This window comes from Phoca vitulina, unplaced genomic scaffold (assembly GCF_004348235.1).
Source record: "Phoca vitulina isolate PV1807 unplaced genomic scaffold, GSC_HSeal_1.0 scaffold3, whole genome shotgun sequence".
Taxonomy (NCBI): Eukaryota; Metazoa; Chordata; class Mammalia; order Carnivora; family Phocidae; genus Phoca; species Phoca vitulina.
This window is the reverse complement of record NW_022589706.1, coordinates 63,179,065-63,201,500: the sequence shown is the minus strand read 5'-3', so window position 1 is coordinate 63,201,500 and position 22,436 is coordinate 63,179,065. Positions and strand designations below refer to the sequence as shown.

Sequence of the window (22,436 nt, the reverse complement as noted above, 5' to 3'; positions counted from 1 at the left end):
AAAACAGTTGATCTCTAATGTGTACATTGTCTTTTCTCTGATAGCTGCCTGTTTCTGCCCAGTCTGGCCCCTCATAATGCTCCTACAAACAATGCCGTCACAACAGGTCTTACTGATGGGGCCGTGGTCAGCGGCATCGGTTCTGGTAAATAGTAACTTTCTTTGCTCATGAGATTCTTTCTTTTTTAGTAGATTATTATTTTATTTAGAGTTTATTGCCTTCTTTTTTAAATGTAAATATCAGTCCACACAACTCTTTCATTGTTACTTTTCAATTTTTATTTTAGGTGAAAGATTCTTCCCTCCTCCATCTGGCTTAAGCTACTCTAGCTGGTTCTGTATTGAACATTTTAGTTCTCCTCCAAATAACCACCCTGTCAGACTTCTTACTGTTGTGCGCCGAGCAAATTCTTCTGAGCAGCATTACGTGTGCCTTGCCATCGTTCTGTCAGCAAAAGACCGATCTCTGATTGTTTCCACCAAAGAGGAACTACTCCAAAACTATGGTCAGTATCTGTCTGTTTCTTTTTGCTTCTTGTGATAATTAAAAGTATTAAGTTTCACTATAATAGTCATCCTTAAAGTCCAGCTGGTAATTCTTTTCCAATTTAAATTATTATAGAATAGAACAGGTTATGAAATGTTGAATATTGTTTACCAGTGAATTTTAAGGCACTTTCAAAAGAGACTTAGATAGAAAACAATGGAAAGAATTCCTAAAATAAGGATTCATTTCTACTTGCCAAGAAATCACAGCTTTTGCTAGGAAAGCAGATTGCTTGTTTGATATATTTTAGTAAGGATTTTCATTGGCCACGAATTCTGCTTAACTAATGAATATTCATCGAGCACCTGCCTACCATATGTGCCACTCTGTGCTAGACACAATAACATATTAATTACTTTATCCATCACTTACCTTCGAGGCTTAATACATACCATTTAATAATCTTAATTTCCTAATTCTCTCCAACATGCCATAATGTTACATTGCTATCCAGTAGAGGTTCAAACACAAGACATTCGTGAGGATCTTCCTAAATGATGTGAATAACAGAAAATATAAATCTCAGTTTACTGAATGTTCTTTGCTCTGAATATAAGCATTTGTAACATAAATACACCTCTTCTTTATTGTCTTCTAAATTTATCTTTTAACTGACCAAATAATACCACGTATTGCTTCACATGTGGTTAGTATTCAAATATTAATTTGAATGTTAGCTCAGTTAGATTGTAAGGCCTCTTTTCTTAGTATTCTTTATGACTAGGACAGAGTAAGCAGTATAACTGCTTTAAAATTCTTCCTAGGACACTCCCTTTGATCCTGTTGATGTTTTCCTCCTAATCAAACTGGTCTTCAGTCTTGCTGTTTGGGAGACCCACTCATTCTTGCCCTACATCTCTGACCTCTCTTTTGCAACTTGCTTCAACAGCTTTCTTTTCCACCCAGGGTTTCATCTTTAGTCGTTGTATTCAAACTTCTCTTCGTGAGGAAAAAAAACAACAACCTATCTTTGTTAGCTTTAGGTCTTTTTAATCCCAGGGATTCCAAAATTAAATTTTTTTTGTTTTTTTGTGTCCCATGCTTTCTCCTCATATTTTAAATGCAAATTAGACATCTTCATATGAATAGTCTTTCTGTAAACAACTCAAACTGTAATGTTTCTTCTTTATAAAACCTGCATCTCTTTCTCTTTAACTGTCTTGGTAAATGACACCCCCACCACCAGTCAGCCTAGCTAAAAACCTCAAGTCTACCTTGATAATACCACCCCTTCCACTAAATCTTACTGAATTATGCTTCCTTCATATTTCTTGAATCTTCCCTTCTTCTTATGCCCGCTGTCATAGATATTATTCAGTTTTTTTTATCACCGATCTGGACTTCCAAGATTTTAACTCTTTGTTTTTGTCTTTGTCTAGACAAAGAGAGAAGTAGAACTATGTGCTCCTACACATGATCTGATTTATTACCTTGGTAATCTGGGCAGCTCTGCTACTTAAAACACTTAAAATATAATGTAAAAGTATGAATGAATGAATGAATGAATGAGAAGAAAAGGAAAATAAATATGGATGTCTTGAAAGGGAAATAATGAGAAAAGTGAATAATAATGGAGAGGAAAAAGGATAGAATTTAATGGAAAAGTTTAAGAATGGATCTAGGGATATTTCATTAAACTAGGAAAATGTTTTCTAATAACTATCATTTTCATGAAATGTAATTTACAAGACTACTGTAATCCATATATCACTATGAATTACAGTAACAGATACATTAGTTATAGATGATGTTACTACTACAAGGATCCATCCTCTGAATAGCTGCAGCCCTTTAAGACACGTAGCTAATTAAGAGTTGTCCGAAACCAGTTGGCTCACCAAGATATCCTGACATACCACTGAATGCTGGATATGGCTTAGTCTCAGCCTGAATCAGAATGTGAAACTCCGTAAAATCTTCTACAGTTCTGGAGAAGATTCAGTCTATGAACAGGAGAGGGAAGAGTTCCTAGTTTTGCCCATACTTTTGATCTTTTCTTTCACATCCTTTGGTCCATACACTAGACCTTTCAAAGCTGTTTGACCCTGCTTTTCACCTAGTTTCTTCAGTTCTGTTCCTATATTAGGTCACCAGTTGATAAGATTCTGTATTTCTTAACTCATCAATGGATGTATATTTTGTATTATCATTTTAAAATCTTGGCATTTCAGTATATGTTGATACTTTAAGATTCGAAAAACATATGTTAGTATTTTATTTGTAATTCTTTCTTCATATAATTTAAACTTTTAACTTTTAGTGTATTTACTTGTATGTGCTTATCCTGAAAAATGGTGGGTCTGCTTTAAGTTACATGGTTACAGATTAGCTCTTGTAAAAAATTTTTTGGGGGTGGATGGGTGGAGGAATTTTTAACATCGGATATATACACTGTTATCTCACCCCTTCTTGAATGTTTAGAAAAGTTAAATTAATTTTTAATTAGCTTAACATTAAGATTGAATTAATATTTTTTTAAAAGATTTTATTTATTTGACAGAGAGTAGGGAGAGCAGGAACATAAGCAGGGGGCGTGGGAGAGGGAGAAGCAGGCTTCCCGCCAATCAGGGAGCCCCATGTGGGGCTCCATCCCAGGACCCTGGGATCATGACCTGAGTCAAAGGCAGATGCTTAACGACTGAGCCACCCAGGCGCCTCTGAATTAATACTGACCCATTATTTCCTAGCATGATCAGGCAACATACTGGGTAGCAGAGAGAAGCCAGATGAGAGTCAGGAAGTGATTGCAGAATGTTAGGAAATAATCAGAGTTGTCTGGTGAAACAGGAAACTTGAACCAAAACACCTTTCCATGTAGCCACTGTGGAAAACAGTATAAAGTTTCCTCAAAAAACTTAAAAATAAAATTACTGTATGATCCGGTAATTCCACTACTGAGTTATTTATGAAAAGAACACAAAAACATTATTTCAAATGATATATGCACCCCTATGTTTATTGCAGCATTATTTACAATAGCCAAGATATGGAAGCAACCCAGGTGTCCATCAATAGATGAATGGGTAAAAAAGAGGTGGTATATGTGTATATACAATGGACTATTACCAGTAGAAAAGAATGATATCTTGCCATTTGCAACAACATGGTTGGAACTAGAGGGCATTATGCTAAGTGAAATGAGTCAGCCAGAGAAAGACAAATACCATATGATTTCCTTCATATGTGGAACTTAAGAAACAAAACAAAAGAAGCAAAGGGGGAAAAAGAGAGAGAAAGAGAGACAAACCAAGAAACAGGTTCTTAACTATAGAGAACAAACTGATGGTTACCAGAGGGGAGGTGGGTGGGGGCATGGCTGAAATAGGTAAAGGGGATTAAGAGTACACTTATCATGATGAGCACTGAGTAATGTACAGAATTGTTGAATCTCACTCTTTTGTACACCTGAAACTAATATAACAAACCTTTCCATTCCATAAATTACCCCCTTACTACCAGCTATCATCAGGCAAGGGTCAGGGGCAGTACAACCACAAACTGAGAACATATAGTTGGCTCTTTGTGTCCTTGAAGAGAGCATATAGCAAGAGTAAAATTTTTAATTTTCTAACCAATTTTCTAACCAGTTTGATTACAATGCTGTAATCAAATGCATGGCAAATGAGAATTTCAAAAGAGCTTTCATAACAGATCATGACAGATAATAATCAACTAGTCTCTTTTTGTTGTCTCTTGTAACTTTATTGTCTATTTATTTTGTATTTTATCAACTATTATAATTTTATTTGATTATATATTGAGCAGAAGAAAGCAAAATACATTCCAGGTTTTACTTCTTGCTACAGATAAAGTTATTGAATGAATAGGGCATTTTCATTTAAATCATCATTATTATTTTAACATAAAGTCAAGATGTAGATATGAATAATTGTTAGAATGAGGATGTTGAGTTTTTTCTTTCTGCGCTTTTATTTTAGTTGATGATTTTAGTGAAGAATCCTCTTTTTATGAGATTCTGCCATGCTGTGCCCGCTTTCGATGTGGAGAACTTATAATTGAGGGACAATGGCATCATCTGGTTTTGGTGATGAGCAAAGGCATGCTGAAAAACAGTACTGCAGCCCTCTATATTGATGGACAGCTTGTTAACACTGTGAAGGTAAGCATACTTGTGCTTGGAAGTCTTAACCTGCTTTACAAGAGAGTTGTGTGTGTTGGGGGCGGGGGGGTGTTGGCAGGGATATATTTTAAATTGCTGTCTTAATTTCAAATTGACCCTTATTACCCATTTGAAAAATATGTTTAAGAGTCATGTGGCTGGCTAATTCCTATCACTTGATTAGAGAAGAGAAAGAAGGGGTTACAGAGTACTAAAGAAGTTAGTGAATATGTCAGCGCTTGAGCCAGTTTGCTTAAGTGATTTTTCACAACAGAAAAACCAGTTGAAAGATGCCTAAATAATCTATGAGCACACTCTTTTGTCACTTCATTTGTTGTTATGCATTCCAGTAGACTCTATATTCCTTTAGAGCTGGAATTGTTTTTGTTCATCCAAATTTGTTTTCAGATCACCCAGTTAGTCCCTGATAATAAGAGTAGGTGTTCCATTACTGTTTGCTGAATGAATGAGTGTATAAATATTACTCTAGATATAGGTATATGGTATTCAGAAGAGCGGCAAGAGAGTTGAAATAACCAGTAAAGAATCGGAAGTTCCTTTTTTGTATCAGGATGAATGCCTCTAGTTACTTCAGACAGAACTCAGGTAGCAAGCTGTTAAAATGCTTTAGCTATCTAAAAGATAGTATCCATTTTTATAGAGATTATGTCTTGAAAGAAGCAACAAAAGCAAAGTTTGTCCTTTTGTGTGAATTAAAGTTTAAAAAACAGTGAAATCGGCAGCTTCCTTGAATGCATTTCCTGTTAATGATACTTTATTGTGACATTGTGTTTCAGTAAGATAAACACTAAAATGCACTCTGTGGGAATAGTCATTGTTTCTTTTGTACACATGATTGCATTTGGAATGGGCTTGTGGATTCTCTAGTAGGTTGCTCCTTTGTTATTTTTAGTATTATTTAAAATAAAAATGTCCTCAGCTTCTAGAATTGAGAGGTAGATTTATTATTGATACATTTACATCATTATCATCACTGTACCTGTGAAGAGTCAGTGGTCTCGTGAAACCACCTTCAGGCCGCGTGGTGGTCTGCACACTCACACTCTTAAGGAACTGTTCTGTAATCTGTGGAGTGATAGATGTAATCTGAAGCCAGGACAGTGGTACCACAAAACATCCTTCATACCATCAAGTGATAGAAGCGGCCTCTACCACAAGAAACAACTTGACTTCATTCTCTCTTATACTCTAATCACATATTTATTATGAATGAATTAAATGATAGTTTTGTACCTTGTCAGTAAACACTAGTGTAATTTCAAATCTGAGAATGTATTTTACATTGAGATCATGGGTGTATAAATTACATAATAGCTGTTAAATTTTATAACTTTTATAGCACTTGACCCAATATAAAACACTTCTCATGAATATAATTTTGACAGACTCACATTGGTGACATAACTAATTTCAAGACTACTTGAATTCCATAGGTGGAAAGCTCTGTTTTTATATCAAACCAAAAATTTCGTAACTTTTATGGCACTTGACCCAGTATAAAACACTTCTCATGAATTTTGACAGACTCACATTGGTGACATAACTAATTTCAAGACTATTTGAATTCCATAGGTGGAGAGCTCTGTTTTTATATCAACCCAAAAATTTCATAGAAGCATCATTAATTTGATATGCAAACCAACCTGATAGTAACAGAATCCCTCTATCTGATTGTTTCCCTTTCTTACATTAGATAGTTTATCAGAGAGTTGGACAATAACAAATTTCCATCTTCCACATCACATTCCAGAATCTTGGCCTGCCCTCATATTTTTTAATCCAGCTGCTTTTGTACATTTGTAAAGTTGCATGACTTTAGGATACTGAAACTATACACAAAAAGTGGTTTATTTTCCTGGTGAAAGTGGGGGATTTTTGGTTCTATCTCATACATTTGCTTTCATTTGTTTTACAGCTGCATTATGTTCACAGTACTCCTGGGGGTTCAGGTTCTGCTAACCCCCCTGTGGTCAGCACAGTCTATGCGTACGTTGGCACTCCACCTGCCCAACGCCAAATTGCTTCATTGGTTTGGCGCCTGGGACCCACGCATTTTCTGGAAGAAGTTTTACCTCCTTCAAATGTTACTACCATTTATGAACTAGGACCAAATTATGTTGGAAGTTTTCAGGCCGTATGTATGCCATGTGAGTAACTTAATGTATAAAACTTAGCTCCTGCCACGTAGATCCATGAATAAGTGTATATACGCATTTGTAGATAGGGTGTGGAGGGGGTTGTACATTGTGTTCATCTTATAAAAAGAGCCTTTTCCTTCACTCTTCTTCAGTGTGATACTATTGACCACTCACTCCTAGTCCAAATGCTCTCCACTGATTGTGCTGTACTTTCCTGAGTTTTGTCTTCATGCCCTGTCACTAATTTTCTAGTTTCTCTGATTGGCTCCAAGATATGTATGCTCTCTAAGAGTCTAACCACAACTTTCTTCTCTTTCTATAATTTCTCTTATTAAATAAGCATCTTAAAGTGTATCTACTCTGGTTGGAGGAAGGAAAGATGTTTCCAGAAAACACACACACACATATATTTTTCAGGTTAGATGAATTAACATCAGTTTTCCTCATCCCTTTACTCCTAGAGTCCACTTCTTATTATCCTTTTTCCCAAAAGAAATTTAGAGTCAAAGGAACTGATGTAAGTAGTACTCTTTCCAAGTGATGTTCTCCATCCTCTTGTTCTCATTCTCCTGAAGTTCTCAGAAGAGTTAGGACAAGTGTGGTGTAAATGATGATAATCCTGTAGCTAAGTAATTTGTCTTTCACTCATGTTTTTTTTCTTTTTTAAGATTTTATTTATTTATTTGAGAGAGAACGCAAATAAATAAAGGGAAAGGGAAAGGGAGGAGCAGGCTTCCTGCTGAGCAGGGAGCCTGATGCGGGACTGGATCCCAGGACCCTGAAATCGTGTCCTGAGCCAAAGGCAGATGCTTAGCCAACTGAGCCACCCAGGAGCCCCTCTTTCACTCGTAATTCACACTTAAGCCATCTAGCTCCGAAACTTGTATTCTTAACTACTCTGCTATGTTGTTTAGAAGAATATAGAGAAGCACATATGGGGGCTCTCACTGGAGAGGAGACCTAGTGTTACAAAACATATAGGCATTCCACTCATGTTCATGCTCTTTCTCCTTTGATCCTAAGGGGAGAAATGTGTGATTTCTTTGCTAACAGTTAAAACTCGTTTCCTTTACATTATGCTATTTGTAAAGCCCATTTTAAGAATAAAACTTGGAATGTAAAGGTCTACGACTAGGTGGTTTTCTCTATTTTCTGAGAAGAAATAAATGAAGAGCTGAAAATTTAAATAAAACAGTTTTTAAATTTAGTTCTCATGCTCCACTTTAAAAGATTTTTGAGTTTACCCACTTAAAAATGATAGAATAAAAAATCTGTGTTAGGATAAGGAGACATACGATTTTGAAAAGGATCATTCTTCGTTTGAAGGTAAAGATGCAAAGTCTGAAGGCGTAGTCCCATCTCCTGTGTCATTAGTGCCAGAAGAAAAGGTGTCCTTTGGCCTCTATGCACTCTCGGTGTCTTCCCTAACGGTGGCAAGAATCCGGAAAGTGTACAACAAGTTGGACAGCAAAGCCATTGCTAAGCAGGTAAGCAGGATGATTCCCCGGGAAGCTGTGGCGGGTTCTCCCGGGAACAGTGTTTCAGAGCATTGTTACGGGGACCACCCAAGTAGGAATAGGCACTGAAAACAGTGCCTTTCCTGTATTGCTTATATTTGTTTTATTTGGCTTTGGATTTAAGCCAAAACATAATTAGATATTTAACTTAATTTGGAAAAGTGAGAATTTCCTTCTCTGTGCATGATTTATATTCGTTCTTTTTTTTTTTCATCGGAATTAAGAAATTGAACTGCAGAAAACGAAAGAAAACAATTGCTCTTCTTAAGGCTATAACTTAACTTTTTTCTGGATCAGCTACTATATGCCAGGTACCATCTTGCTTAGGTCACAGCAGTGGATATAGAGAAAATTCCCGCCTTTATGGCTCTTACATTGCAGAGGAAGAGACAGATGATAATAACTAAAGAAATAACCTAATCATAGGTCATGTTCAAAGGCAAAGAGTGCTCTGCAGAAAAATAAAGCAAGGAAGGAGAAAGCCATCAGCTTATAGTGTGTTAAATAGGATGGTCAGAGGAAGCCTCACTGTGAAGGTGAAATTGGAGAAGAGTTGAAAGAGGTGAGGCAGTAAGCCATGAGAATACGCAGAATGGGATACGGGCCCGGCACAGGGTGGGGGGGTTGTCCCAGTGGTGTAAGTGCTGAGGTCCTGAGGAAGGTCCATGTCTACTGCAGAGCAAGTGAGAGAAGACCTGGGTAGTAAGGGAGGAACTCAAATAGGTGATGGGGACTGGACTGCTAAGGGCTTATAGGCAGTGGGAGAGGCATTGGCTTAAACTAAGTGAGATGGGGAGCGTGATAGGGTTCCAGACCTAATGACTGAAATGTTAGCCAGGATGACTGTGACCTCTGTTGAATAGACTGAAGGGGGACAGACAAAGGTAGAAGCAAGAAGACCAATTTTATAATAATTCATATGAGCGACGATGGTGGTGAGAACTGGGGTGATGGCCATGATGAGAAATGATCAGATTTGAGGTGTATTTTGAAGATATAAGCCAACAGTTTTTGGTGATTGGGTGTGAATCATGAGGGAAAGAAAGGAATCAAGGATAATTCCAAGGTTTTTTGCTCTAACGGGGAGGAAAATAGGGTTGCTTTTTCTGATTTGGAGAAAACTTCAGGAAGAGTAGTTTGGGGAGGAATTCTGAGAACTATGTTTTGGAAAAACTTGAAAAGCATATTAGACATCTTAGTGGAGGTCTCAGAGCCTTTGGAAATATGAATCTGGAGTTCAGAGTAGAGGTTTGAACCATGGATGTTCAGAGGTGGTATTTAAAGCCACAACACTAGATGCTTTCACTGAAGTGTGGATAGAGAAGAGAAAGGTTACAGACTGAGACCTGGGACATCCAGTACTGTGGAGCTGGGGAGATGAAGAACCAGCAGAAAACAGTGAGGAGTAGCAGCCAGCAAGAAAGGAGAAAAACTAGGAGAGTTTGATGTCTTAAGATTGTGTTAGCTTTGAAAGCACATTATGCGTTTATATGTGTGTACACGTGCAAAACTTAACATTTCTTTTCTGTAGGCATGTTTTATCTATAAACACTTGAATAATTTATGTGACGTTTACATGGATATGAAGTAAAGCTAATATTATGTTCACTGATCAGAAGTACTGTGAGGCAGCAAATGATAAGAACTTGTAAAACCATGACAGTTTCATTCAGAAAGACCTCTGAAGCTATTTCCAAAGACCCCCCCCCCCCATCTTTATCTCAGTAGATTGTATTTAACTTACTTTCTGTGACTTTCTAACCATTGGAAGAGCTTGTGCATTTTTAAAAAATGAATGCCCATGTTTTTAATTTTCTGATATGGGGAGAAAGAAATGATAATGTTACTAATCATGTTTTTTTTTCTTTTCCAATCAAAATGTTCAGATTGTTCTTCTATAGTTACATTTTATTTCCCTTTCCTATTCTTCAGTTAGGCATTTCCTCCCATGAGAATGCCACTCCTGTGAAATTGATACACAATTCAGCAGGACATCTTAATGGACCTGCACGGACAGTTGGGGCTACTCTGATTGGATACTTGGGTGAGTCAGATTATCTTACTGTTTCAAACTTCTTGATTTGCCTTCAACTCTGCATTCACTTTCCTCACAGGAAGGGAGGTGTTTAAATTCATATTTTATAGTGTTCTTGTAATATTTAGAGATTAGTGTAACAATCTCAGACTCCAGTCAACTTTAAAAATCATACAACCTTTTTAAAAATCCCATGAACTTTTTCCCTCTTTTGTCAGCACTCATCAGTGCCGACTACATACTTCTGTGTAATTTCAAGATAAATTTCACACTGCATTTAGGGATAGATGTAAAGACTTAGAAATATTGGTGGTAATTGCATGGCTTGGTATAGCAGTGGTGGCACCAGGAGTGCATCTGTTGTTTGGAAGTGAGCTAGAAATAAGAGCTTTGGCATATAAACAGTGAATCCAACTATAGTAAAAGGTAAAGCTGGTGGACGGTTCTGCAGAGCCTTATACCTGATGTATGCTTTAAAAAAGTTGACTTATTTTGGTTAGAGTCCTGAGACATAATCTAGTCATGTCATCCAAAATTCAGAACCAGCCATTATATATTTAATGTACAAATCAGTACATAATATTGGTTCTCTTTTAGATTAACAAAAAGTTAGTGTTCTGTTGGTCAGAATCCTACATGTTTATCATCCTTGGCAATTTTTATTGTCTCAGTGATGTGCACATATCTTAACTTTGGTTTTCTTCTTTAATCACATTGCATTGACAAAACAGTTTTCTTAATGCTCATGCACAGGGTAGTTTTTCTTTATTCAGTTCAGCGAGTATTGACTGAACTCTGCTCTATGCCCTTTGCAAAAAATATAGCAGCACATGGTATAGTAAAAAGAGCAGTGAGTGAAGAGTTGAAAGATTTAGGTTCTAGCTCCTATTCTTTTACTGTGTGGCATTATGCCAGACATTTGAGCTCTTTCAACTTTCTTACCTATAAACTAGCAATGTTTGCCCTAATGACTTTTGTAGGTAGTTTTCAAAATTTAGTACCATAATATATGCAAATATTATGAATACTGCAAAGCACATAGAAATATAAAATGCATATTAGTTTTATTTTTGGAAAACTCAATCTTGATTAGTAGGCAGACATTCAAACTGTGCCTTTTTTTTTAAAAGCAAGGTTAGGAACATAGATGCGAGTTTTTTTTTAGTGGACATGAAGTTAGTTCTAGTCCTCTCTTTCCACATGATGATACTCTTCTGGGGTCACTGATGTACTGTTACTCAGACTACGGAACTAGGAAAAGCTTTGAATAATGGCGAGTGATGTGCCTTGCTTGGCTTATCTTGGGAATACTTGGTCCTTGCCAGGATGGCATCCACATCCCATTCCCCAATTCAGAATTAGGGTGCTGTTGCCCTCCCCAAGTTTATTCCCCAACAGTACCTAGGCAGGCATTCTCACTCACCGCAGAAATACATTCCCAGGGTCTCTGTACTTTTCCTTTATGTTGTCCAAAGCTACACAGTCAAAACCTTTGAGCTTGCTCTCAAACCCCAGCCCTTCTCTACTCACTTCTTTACTCCCAGCTCATCTCTGAGTGTAGCTCTTAGCATTTATTACCTTCCACATTCGACCTTGAATTTTTTTTTTTTCTGGGAATTCTTGTTTTAGGATAGAGGTGGTTTTTCTTAAAGTATAATTTAAAATTAACTAAATACTTAAGATGATTTATTCAGTTCTTGTTAACATGGGGAATTTAATTATTTTTCACTGTCTCTTAATCAGGAGTAAGAACATTTGTCCCTAAGCCTGTTGCCACTACTTTGCAGTACATTGGCGGAGCGGCAGCCATCCTGGGCCTGGTGGCCATGGCTTCTGATGTGGAAGGGCTCTATGCAGCAGTCAAGGCCCTGGTTTGTGTGGTCAAGAGTAACCCACTAGCCAGCAAAGAAATGGAAAGAATCAAGGGCTACCAGGTTTGTTACCGTGAAGCTTCACCTTCACTTCTCTTTGCGTTTAAAAAAACCAAACCAAACCAAACAAAAACACAACTTCTAATTTTCATTGTTCATATTTTTTTCAAACTCTGGAAGAATTATTTCATCCAAGTAAACTTTAAAGGTCACTGGTTTTTAGTAAAAGTAATGTATTTCAGGTGAGATTATGAATTGTTTATTTTGGCTCAAACTTTTTATCCTATCTCATCAAATCTCCCTTCTTAAACTCTTGAATTAGGCTATGTAATTTCAGTTATTCAGTGATTTCAGATATATTTGCTAGTTTGGAGTTATTTTTCTCTATGGAAATAAGAGTGAAATGAAATAGGGTCACATTGCCAGCTACTCTAGAGGCTGCCAAATTGGTGATAGATCCAGAGCTTTCCTCGCTTTCCTTGTCTCTCCCCTCCACACACAGTCATCTTTTACCACCCGTCCCCGTTTACTTATCTAGGGGATGTGAGAGCCATTATATAATACCTGTGCCATTGCTAGTCCTGAAAACTCATCTGGGATTAAAAATAGGCAGTGTTCATGTATCCGCAACCTACTAGGTTTAGGCAGAAAGTTATTTGTCAGAAGAGAAACAAGTATTTGGAGCAAGATTAAATCCCTTTAGTGTAGATGAAGTGTAAATGCCTTCTTTTACATTCGCTTCATTGGTAGTGAATAAACTTTTTACTATACTGTTTTCTGTAGATTTAATCACACTATTTTGGTGTTATTTTACAAAACTTTCAAAATGATTATTGTGGCATTGCTTACCACATTTCGTGAAAATACACAAACCCTCTAAATGTTCCAACATTATGAGAATGACTAATAATTCTATAACCATTCCAGAGAACATCATTGCAACCTTTTCAGATTGTAATTACAAAGACTATGGTGCAGAAGAAAAATCTTTGTAATAAAATGTTATGTGGAGAAAAAGTAAAAAATTATATGCACATGATGACAAATATATGTGAATTGGAAGGGTTTATGTAGAAGATATTTTAATGATAGAGTGATGGGATTACCCTGGTTTTCAGATTTTCTCTAATGTTATATTATAATAAATTTAGAAATCAGCTTTCTGTCTCAGGAATTGCTTTACACAGAGTTCTCCCGTGTGTGTGTGTGTGTGTGTGTGTGATATGATTGATCAATGGACATGTGGTATTGCTTTCTTTTAGTTGCTGGCGATGCTGCTTAAGAAGAAACGTTCCCTCCTTAACAGCCACATTCTCCATCTAACGTTTTCCTTGGTGGGAACTGTTGATAGTGGACATGAGACCTCCATTATTCCAAATTCAACTGCGTTCCAGGATCTACTTTGTGATTTTGAAGTATGTATATGAACACTAACTGGTAATATACAGTCAATGAATCCGTTTCTTACTCTGTATGTTGATAGAGTTAACTTTGATTAAACAATTTTTGTCTCTAGGATGTGTTTAAATTTTATAATTTTATGATGCTCCTATTAATGTCATTAGTAAAGTACAAAAAATAGGGTAGTGATGGGGTTTCTTCTCCCCAAGGATATTCCAGTTTACAAGTAGTATAGAAGTGAAATGGTGTAAGGCATTTATCTAACTATAGCTAATTTGCTCCTTCCTCTGGCATTGCAAGAGGCAAACATATTTTCATCAAATAATTCTAATAGAAATTTTTCCTCCATAAATATGAGCTATATTACACCTGAAATTATGGTTAATAGTAAGTAGCTGCATAGTAAACTATCATTTATTTTGTCTAAATAATAAGGTACCACTTAATCTCACATATCCCTTTTCCATTTAACTTCCCATTCACAGTACTTTGCGTACTCACTATATACTTTACACACACACACACACTCTATGCTTTCTATCTGTATGTCTTCTCTGTGGGGCTGTAGGCGTCATGTGTGCAGAGGTCGTGTCTTTGTCTGTATCCCTACCACCCAGATTGGTGCCTAGTACTACGTGTTCGCTCTCTGTAATGTCTAGGCCGCAGCTCTTCTTCCTCAGGACTACTGTAAGCTCTGTCTTGTCAGTTATTTTGAATCCCTAACAAACAGGCTGTATGCCCTAATTGCTCTCCTGGAACTTTATTTGAAAGCATATTAGCAGCCTGGCCCATACTCCGTCTTCAGTACCCACAGCTCGGGAGCAGATGCTGCAGTATCTCCCTCCTTTTTTTTTTTTTTTTTTGGTTAAGATTTTATTTATTTTTTTTTGAGAGAGAGAAAGATGAGCAGGGGGTAGGGGCTGAGGGAGAGGGAGAAGCAGACTCCCCATTGAGAAGGGAGCCCAACGCAGGACCCTGGGATCATGACCTGAGCTGAAGGCAGATACTTAACCGATTGAGCCACCCAGGCGTCCCAGTGTCTCCCCCTTTATGCAGCTCCTGACTTCTCTTGCTAGCCTTCGGGCAGCAGTGTCCTGGCTCCTATATCTTTCTTACTACTTTCCCCATAATTTTCTGGCTCCGAAATTTTCATTATTTTTCCATAAACGTGTCCTATTTCTTTATCTTTTCTTACTGTTTTCTTTCCTTTAGGTTCTACCCCATCCCACAGCCTCGTCTCTACAAAGTTGAGCCCCAAATTTGATCTCTAGCTTGACATCTGAATTCCACACTTAGTTCTCATCTCTTGCTCAACATTTCTGGGTTTTTTTGTTTTGTTTTTTTCTTTTACGATTTTATTTATTTATTTGACAGAGAGGCAGTGAGAGCGGGAACACAAGCAGGGGGAGTGGGAGAGGGAGAAGCAGGCTTCCCACTGAGCAGGGAGCCCAATGCGGGGCTCGATCCCAGGACCCTGAGATCATGACCTGAGCTGAAGGCAGATGCTTAACGACTGAGCCACCCAGGCACCCCAACATTTCCGTTTTTCTGTCCCAGCAACACCTAAACTGAACTTAACATCCTTCCCCAAATTAGTTCTTCCTTCTATTTCTATTAATAACACCACCATTTCCCTAGTCACTGAGGCTTGAATTTGAAAAATCAGCTTTCTTCTTCTTCCCTGTTTATAAACAGTCTGAAATTAGGTCCTATAGGCTGTACTTCCATATTTCCTGTAGTTGACCTTCTTGTTTCTACTTTTATATCCTAGCCCAAGCCCTAATCATCTTCTCTTACCTATTAGGATAACTATCACTTTTTTCCACCTTTCCTCAACCTATCCATAGATCTTTTGACATTCTTTCTAAGGCATAATCATACTAATCATTCACAACTTCCAGTGATTTCCCTTCCAACACAATAAAGTATTCATTTCTTAACCTGATATTCAAAATTGTAATATGCAAACCTCTCATTCTTTTAGAAAATACCTATTGAGCGTCTTTGAGCCAGGCATTGTGTTAGGTGCTAATGATGTGAAAATAAGAGTCCTTGCCTCAAGGCGTTTAATCCATTAGAAGAGAAGAACAAATAAATAGACCATTAAAAACTTGTGAAAGCACAGAGATAGAGGTATGTAGAGAGAATTATGGGAGTACTAAGGAGACCTACTTAATCAAGCCTGGCTTTGTTTTCATCTGGAAATGGAAACGTTTAAATCATGGGTTATCTTTAGTTTCAGGTGTCTGATTAAAATCTGATACACAATCATCAGAAATTTAGTTGCTGGACAAATTTTGGCTTCATTTTAAATTACCTTGCTAACTTTATGGCATTATATAGCATCCCTAATTACTGCAAACCATAATAGTCTCTAAATACTTTTAATTCAACCTTATTTTTAAAACAGCACTTGACAGATATAAGTAAGGTAATGGTAATAGAATTACAGGCATTTTCTTTTTAGTAGTTGTTCGAGAATTTATAATAGACATCTATAACAATTCAGTCTGTCTTCGAAGTATATTATACCACTTTACCCATAGTGTAAAAACCTCAAAGATATACTTCGATTTCTTCCATCCTGTCCTTCATGCTATTAGTGTCCAACATTTTATTTATTTATTTATTTATTAAAGATTTATATTTATTTATTTAACAGAGATAGAGAGCACAAGTAGGCAGAGTGACAGGCAGAGGGAGAGGGAGAAGCAGGCTCTCCGTCAAGCAGGGAACCCAACGCGGGGCTCGATCCCAGGACCCCAGGATCATGACCTGAGCCGAAGGCAGCCGCCCAACCAACTGAGCCACCCAGGAGCCCCCCGCCTTTTTTTTTTTTCCAACATTTTATTTCTGTATGTTTATGATCTCCACAGTACTTTCTATATTATTTTTGCTTAAATAGTAAGTTATTTGTGAAAGACAATATTAAAAATTCTTTGATACTTACCCACATATATAATACTCATGCCATTTTTATTCCTTTGTGTAGATCCAGATTTCCATCTTATTCTTCTAACTTGAAGAACTTCCTGTAACATTTTTCATAGTGCCTGTCTGCTAGCCTTAAATTCTCCCATATGAGAAAGTCTTTATTTTTTCTCTTTTGAAGGGTATTTTTATATAGAATAGAATTCTAGTTGACTTTTTAAAATTCTTTTTAATGCCTTAAAGATGTCCGTCACTCCATTGTCTTTTCTATGTTTCTTCTGCTTGGGGTTTGTTGATTTTTCTAGATCTGTGAGTTTGTCATTTTTATCAAATTGGAGAATTTTTAGCCATTATTTCTACAGCTATTTTTCCTGGTGCTCTCCCCCAACCTTTTCTGGACTCTAGTTATACGAGTGTTAGATTGCTTGATTATTTTCCCACAACTCACTGATGCTGTATCTAGTAATTACTTTTTACTTCTTTTCTCATGCTTGATTTTGAATAGTGTCCATTGTTGTGTATTCAGGCTCACTGAATTATTTTCTGCAGTGTTCATTCTGCTGTTAGTCCTATCGAGTATAGTTTTCATTTTAAATATTTTACCTTTCCTCTGTGGAAGTTTATTTTGGATCTTTGATTACTTTCTATTTCTCCTCCTCATCTTCATATTTTTGGTTACATTCTTTAACATATGGAGCATTTTTTTTTAAGATTTTTTTTTTTAAGCTTGGTTTGTTTGTTTATTTATTTATTTATTTATTTATTTATTTTAAGAGAGCATGAGTGAGGGGAGAGGGAGAGGAAGAGAAATCCTTAAGCTGACTCGCTGCTGAGCATGGACCCTGATGTGGGACTCAGTCCCAGGACCCTGAGACCATGACCTGAGCCAAAGTCAGTGGTCTGCCACCTAACTGACTAAGCCACGTAGGCACCCCTGGAGCATATTTTTGATAGATTTTTGAAAGTCCTGATAATTCTATCATTTCTTTCATTTCTGGGCTACGTATAATAATTGATTTTTTACCTCCTTATGGATCATATTTTCCTTTTTCTTTGCATGGTTGGTAATTTTTGATAGTATGCTGAATTTTACGTTGTTAAGTGCTAGATTTTGTTGTATTCCTTTACAGAAGTATTGAACTTTGCTGTGGTATTGTAGTTATCTTTTTGAGGTACACTTTTAATATTTGTTAGGGTGGACCTAGAGTAACCTTGAGCACAAATTTAGCCCCACTACTCAGGTATTTCACTTCCTGGGCCTCTACCCAACTCCCCATGTATTAAGAAGTCTGCATGCTCTTTGGTGGGAGTGCAAACTAGTCTCAGACCTTTCTAAGTTCCAAGAATTGTTTGGTGTACTCTTCTGCAGTGATTGATTCCAATTTTGGACCCCAGATGAGATTCCAGTCACTCAGCCTTTGTCTTCAGGATGCAGCATTCAGTATTCATTCTATTCCATATGCTGTTCAGTATTCAGTAATAAAAGTCAGTCCTTGATTTCCAGATAAGTTTTCTATACATTTTCCCTTTCCAGTTGTTTACTCTAGGAGGGTAATTTCCATAGCAATTACTCTTTTATAAACAGAACCAGAAGTCTTACATACAAGCGGTTTTATAGGGCTTCACCCTATATTATATTCAGTTAACTATATAGGTGAAATAAGTTCTGTGTGCTGCATTTATGTTTGTTGAATAATCATTTGGGGTATTTTTTAACCCTAAATGTACCACTATTCTTTATTTTTATTGTAGGTTTGGCTCCATGCACCGTATGAACTTCATCTTTCCTTATTTGAACACTTTATTGAACTGCTCACTGAGTCCAGGTATTAGTTAATATCTGTGTAGTTACCTGTTCAATTATAGAGGACATGATAGCATGGCCTTTATAAAGTCTTCTTTTTCTTACAGTGAAGCTTCAAAGAATGCCAAATTAATGAGGGAATTCCAGCTGATCCCCAAATTGCTACTGACTCTTCGAGATATGTCTTTATCCCAGCCTACCATTGCTGCTATTAGTAATGTGCTGAGCTTCTTACTACAAGGTTTTCCCAATAGCAATGATCTGCTCAGGTAGTGAAAACTTCTGTTATCTGTCTGTTTATTCACTAAAAGTACCAATGAGGTTAAAGTGAATGAGATGAATGTCATTGATTCTTATGCCTGTGTAATACCTGTAATGTTAGTATTCAGGATATTTGTAAGGCACAAAAAATATGCATGTTTCAGTATCTTGTCTTTGTATAGCAAAACCAGTTGTTGCCACTAGTGAATAAGAAAATATGTAGAACTGAGCCCAACAAGATTTTTGTCCTAGACATAAAAGTGTTCAGTATAGGAATTCTCGGTTCATCTTCCCTAAGCCCTGCTACTGCTCAAGTGTATGTGCCCAAGCATGTGTGCGCACACATACACACACCCCCTATCGTGGGCATGCCATCTCTTTTATTTATTTATTTTCAATCACCCAAAAAGGTGTTGTATATTCAACCTTTTGTATGATTGATTATTTTGCTGCTAATGAGAAATGGCCGAAGGCATATTTATGGATTATCTGTAAAATAATTTTAATATCTACATAATTCCCATCTTAACTGGAAATGGAAGGAAAACGCTCCTTAACCAAAGTATTTTCCCAGTAGAGAATTGGTTAAACACAACTTGACCACTTTTCCTGTAAGCTCCCAGGTATCACAGGTGAAATCACACTGACTGATTAGAATATACCCAGTAGACTAATCTCTAAGCTGTGTAGCATGTAAATCACTCAGTTTTATATTCATTTACCCTGAAGACATTTTTGTAACGTGGCAACAGATTTAAAACTGGAGTTTAAAAATTATTTTGGAGATTAGTGTTTGTTATTTAACAATATTTGTTTAAAAGTTATTCTGGAACTGTAATGATCACTTTGCTAAAATTATCACTGAAACCTATCAAGTTTTTTGTTTCTAAAGAAACTAAAACCCAGATATGTTAAGCTACTTGCCTCAGGTAATAAGATTAAACACTGATAGAGCCAGGATTTTAACATTACCTGTGTTTCCAAAACCCAAGTTCTTCATTACTAGGCTACATATAGATAATGTTAGGACACTGATTTGGATCACACTGTTTGGTTCTTAAAAGTATATTAAAGGACTCATATTTCTGGAGAAATATTTTGCCCTATGTTTTAAAACATTGTAACATATAACGTTAATTGCAATGGTCCAGGGGAAGTAAAACAAATACAGTCATCTAAAGGTGTCACAGTAAAAAATTAGTTAAAACAAGAAGTACTATTTTTTTTCATTTCTTTGTGTTTTCTTTTTTTTGTTTGTTTATTTGTTTTGGGGAAAGAGAAACCTGAAATCTGTAACTTTTTTCTTATATTTAAAGGTTTGGCCAGTTTATTTCTTCTACTTTACCAACATTTGCAGTTTGTGAGAAATTTGTAGTTATGGAAATAAACAATGAAGAAAAGCTTGATACTGGTGAGTCAAGAATGGAGCTTGAAAACTAATTACTATGCCCTGTTTTCTGGCACAGTTTAGAATTATATGTGATGCTATTATATTACTTCTCTCCTTACATTACTTTTCATGGTCTTGCGCAGATGTATTTGTCTTAAGTCAAGCCTGTACAGTATGCAGAAATACAGAATTACCCACGGAATTTAATAGGGTGTGAATTTTACTTAAAAACTAAAATCTTTCCTGGAGATGGGTAGAGAGATGGGTGAAGTAAGGAGGATTAAGAGTACACTTACCTTGGTGAGCACTGAGAACAATGTGTAGAATTGTTGAATCATTGTACACCTGAAACCAATAAAATACTGGATGTTAGTTTTACGTAAATTTGAAAACAAAAACTCCTAAAGCAGTAAAAAAGAGAAGTCCCAGGGATGAAAGGTACAGCTTAGGGAATATAGTCAGTGATATGATAACAGTGACTGAGGTAGCTACACATGTGGTTGAACATAGCAGAGCATACAGAGTTGTAAAGTCACTGTGTAAAAAAATTAAAAATAGAATAAATTAATTAAATCTTTCCTATCATAGAGGATTCATAGCAGTTTTCCTTTAAATAGCAAACTATTCTGTGATTTTTGAACATTGATTAATTTTTTAAAATACCTCTCTTCAGAAACAGATACTTGCTATGATGAATTATATCCATATAACTTACTTTCATTTTCCTATTAAATATTTAGTAGTCACTTAGGGAAAAAGCATTTTCCCAGAATCAGTTTATGTAAGTATAAAATAAAAATAGTCTCATAAATTGTGGGATTCTGGGCCCATGATAACCCCCCCCTTTTTTTTTTTTTAAGGTTTATTTATTTGAGAGAGAGAGAGAGACCATGAGCAGGGGGTGGAGCAGAGGGGGAGGGAGAGAGAATCTCAAGCAGACTCCCTGCTGAGAGTGCAGCCTGATGACATGGGGCTCAATCCCAGGACCCTGAGATCATGATCTGAGCTGAAATCAAAATTTGGATTCAACTGACTGAGCCACCCAGGCGTCCCCACCTTTTTTTTTTTTTCAGCCTTTCTTCATTTGGTACATATTTTTCCCCCTCTTTTCTATATTTTTCCTTTTATATGTTCTAGGATAGGAGATTTGTTTGGAAAACATTGAGAGAACCTTTTAGATTGACTTGTAATTAAATTCACAATATCTTATATTTGTCAGCATTATTTACATTATTATCCTGTTACTTTATTCCAAAATCATATCACATAAATGACTTCCCTTGGGCCACTGTTCACATGGACAGAGGAGAAGTAATACTGCTGAATCAGTGCCTCACAAAGGTGTTCTCCATGTTGGCTACACCGTCTGGGGCACAGCCTTTCTGGTGCTTCATGAATAAGAAGAGAAAGTGTTATAATCATGTTTTTCAAAAGAGAACCTAAGATTTGGGAGCCTCGGTGATTTCCTGCAAATTATAGCAGAACATAAGGCTGCGTCTGACCACTCATCTACTGCCTACTCATTTGGAGCAATGTTGATATTTCTTTGGTAAAGCAAAGCAGTGGATGAAAAGCATAAAGATAAAATCAATGTATAACACTTACTGAGTGCTTAATACCTGCCATGCACTGTTTAAGTGCTTTTTATATTCTTGTAACAGTCCTATGAATTAGGTATTATTGTTATCCTGGTTTTACAAGGGAAGAAACTAAGGCCCAGAAAGATTAAGTAAAAGAAATTTACCTGAGATCATGCTACTTGCATTTGAACCCAGGTAATCCAAACTAACATTGTAAGTTTTTTAACCACTATGTTTTACTACCGTATGCAAGGATTATTTCTTAGCTCTGAATTAATTAATATAAGCCAAGTAAATAGGTATTAGCGAAAGTCCTTTAAAAATCTCAGAAATATATAACGCTTATTTCAAATATAAAAAAGATGTAAGAAAAATAATTCTCTAGTCTCCATGTTTCTTGCTGGCTATTGAATTCAATTAGCACAACTAGTGTAAAATTTTCTTTGAGAAGAGCACAATAATGGAGATGTATAAATTGCTAAGTTTTTCTGTTGATCTGCCAAGTTAATGAGACTAATGTTCTCAATCACTTCATTGCCATTTGAATTAATAAAGTCAGAAGTACACTACTGGTCTTGTTAGTATAGGGCATTTGCTGTTTACTTGATATGGACTGAAGACTATATTAACTATAATATGATCTAAAAAATTAAAACCATAGTTTTTTTTATTTGAAGTCATTTATACAGCATTCAGGATACACGTACAAAAAAGAAAATGACTTGAATAATAATGCTGAACAGCAATATAATAGTGCAAAATAAAATAGCATAAAAGTGTAGTGCAGTGTGGAAGAAAACATCAGTCTGAGTGGGAAGAA

General features: G+C 36.4%; 1 protein-coding gene across 4 annotated transcripts in view; it reads left to right on the top strand.

Annotated features, from left to right (window-relative positions):
- WDFY3 (WD repeat and FYVE domain containing 3) overlaps positions 1-22,436 on the top strand; it is a 234,122-nt gene that overhangs the window by 128,434 nt on the left and 83,252 nt on the right. For all 4 annotated transcript variants that reach the window (XM_032400715.1, XM_032400713.1, XM_032400714.1 and 1 more), the window contains 11 exons: positions 45-145; positions 288-506; positions 4,486-4,667; positions 6,604-6,835; positions 8,153-8,313; positions 10,276-10,387; positions 12,122-12,312; positions 13,512-13,664; positions 18,334-18,407; positions 18,493-18,654; positions 19,963-20,057. In XM_032400715.1, coding sequence (XP_032256606.1) covers positions 45-145; positions 288-506; positions 4,486-4,667; positions 6,604-6,835; positions 8,153-8,313; positions 10,276-10,387; positions 12,122-12,312; positions 13,512-13,664; positions 18,334-18,407; positions 18,493-18,654; positions 19,963-20,057 — 1,682 coding nt within the window. The remainder of the gene's footprint in view (positions 1-44; positions 146-287; positions 507-4,485; positions 4,668-6,603; positions 6,836-8,152; positions 8,314-10,275; positions 10,388-12,121; positions 12,313-13,511; positions 13,665-18,333; positions 18,408-18,492; positions 18,655-19,962; positions 20,058-22,436) is intronic.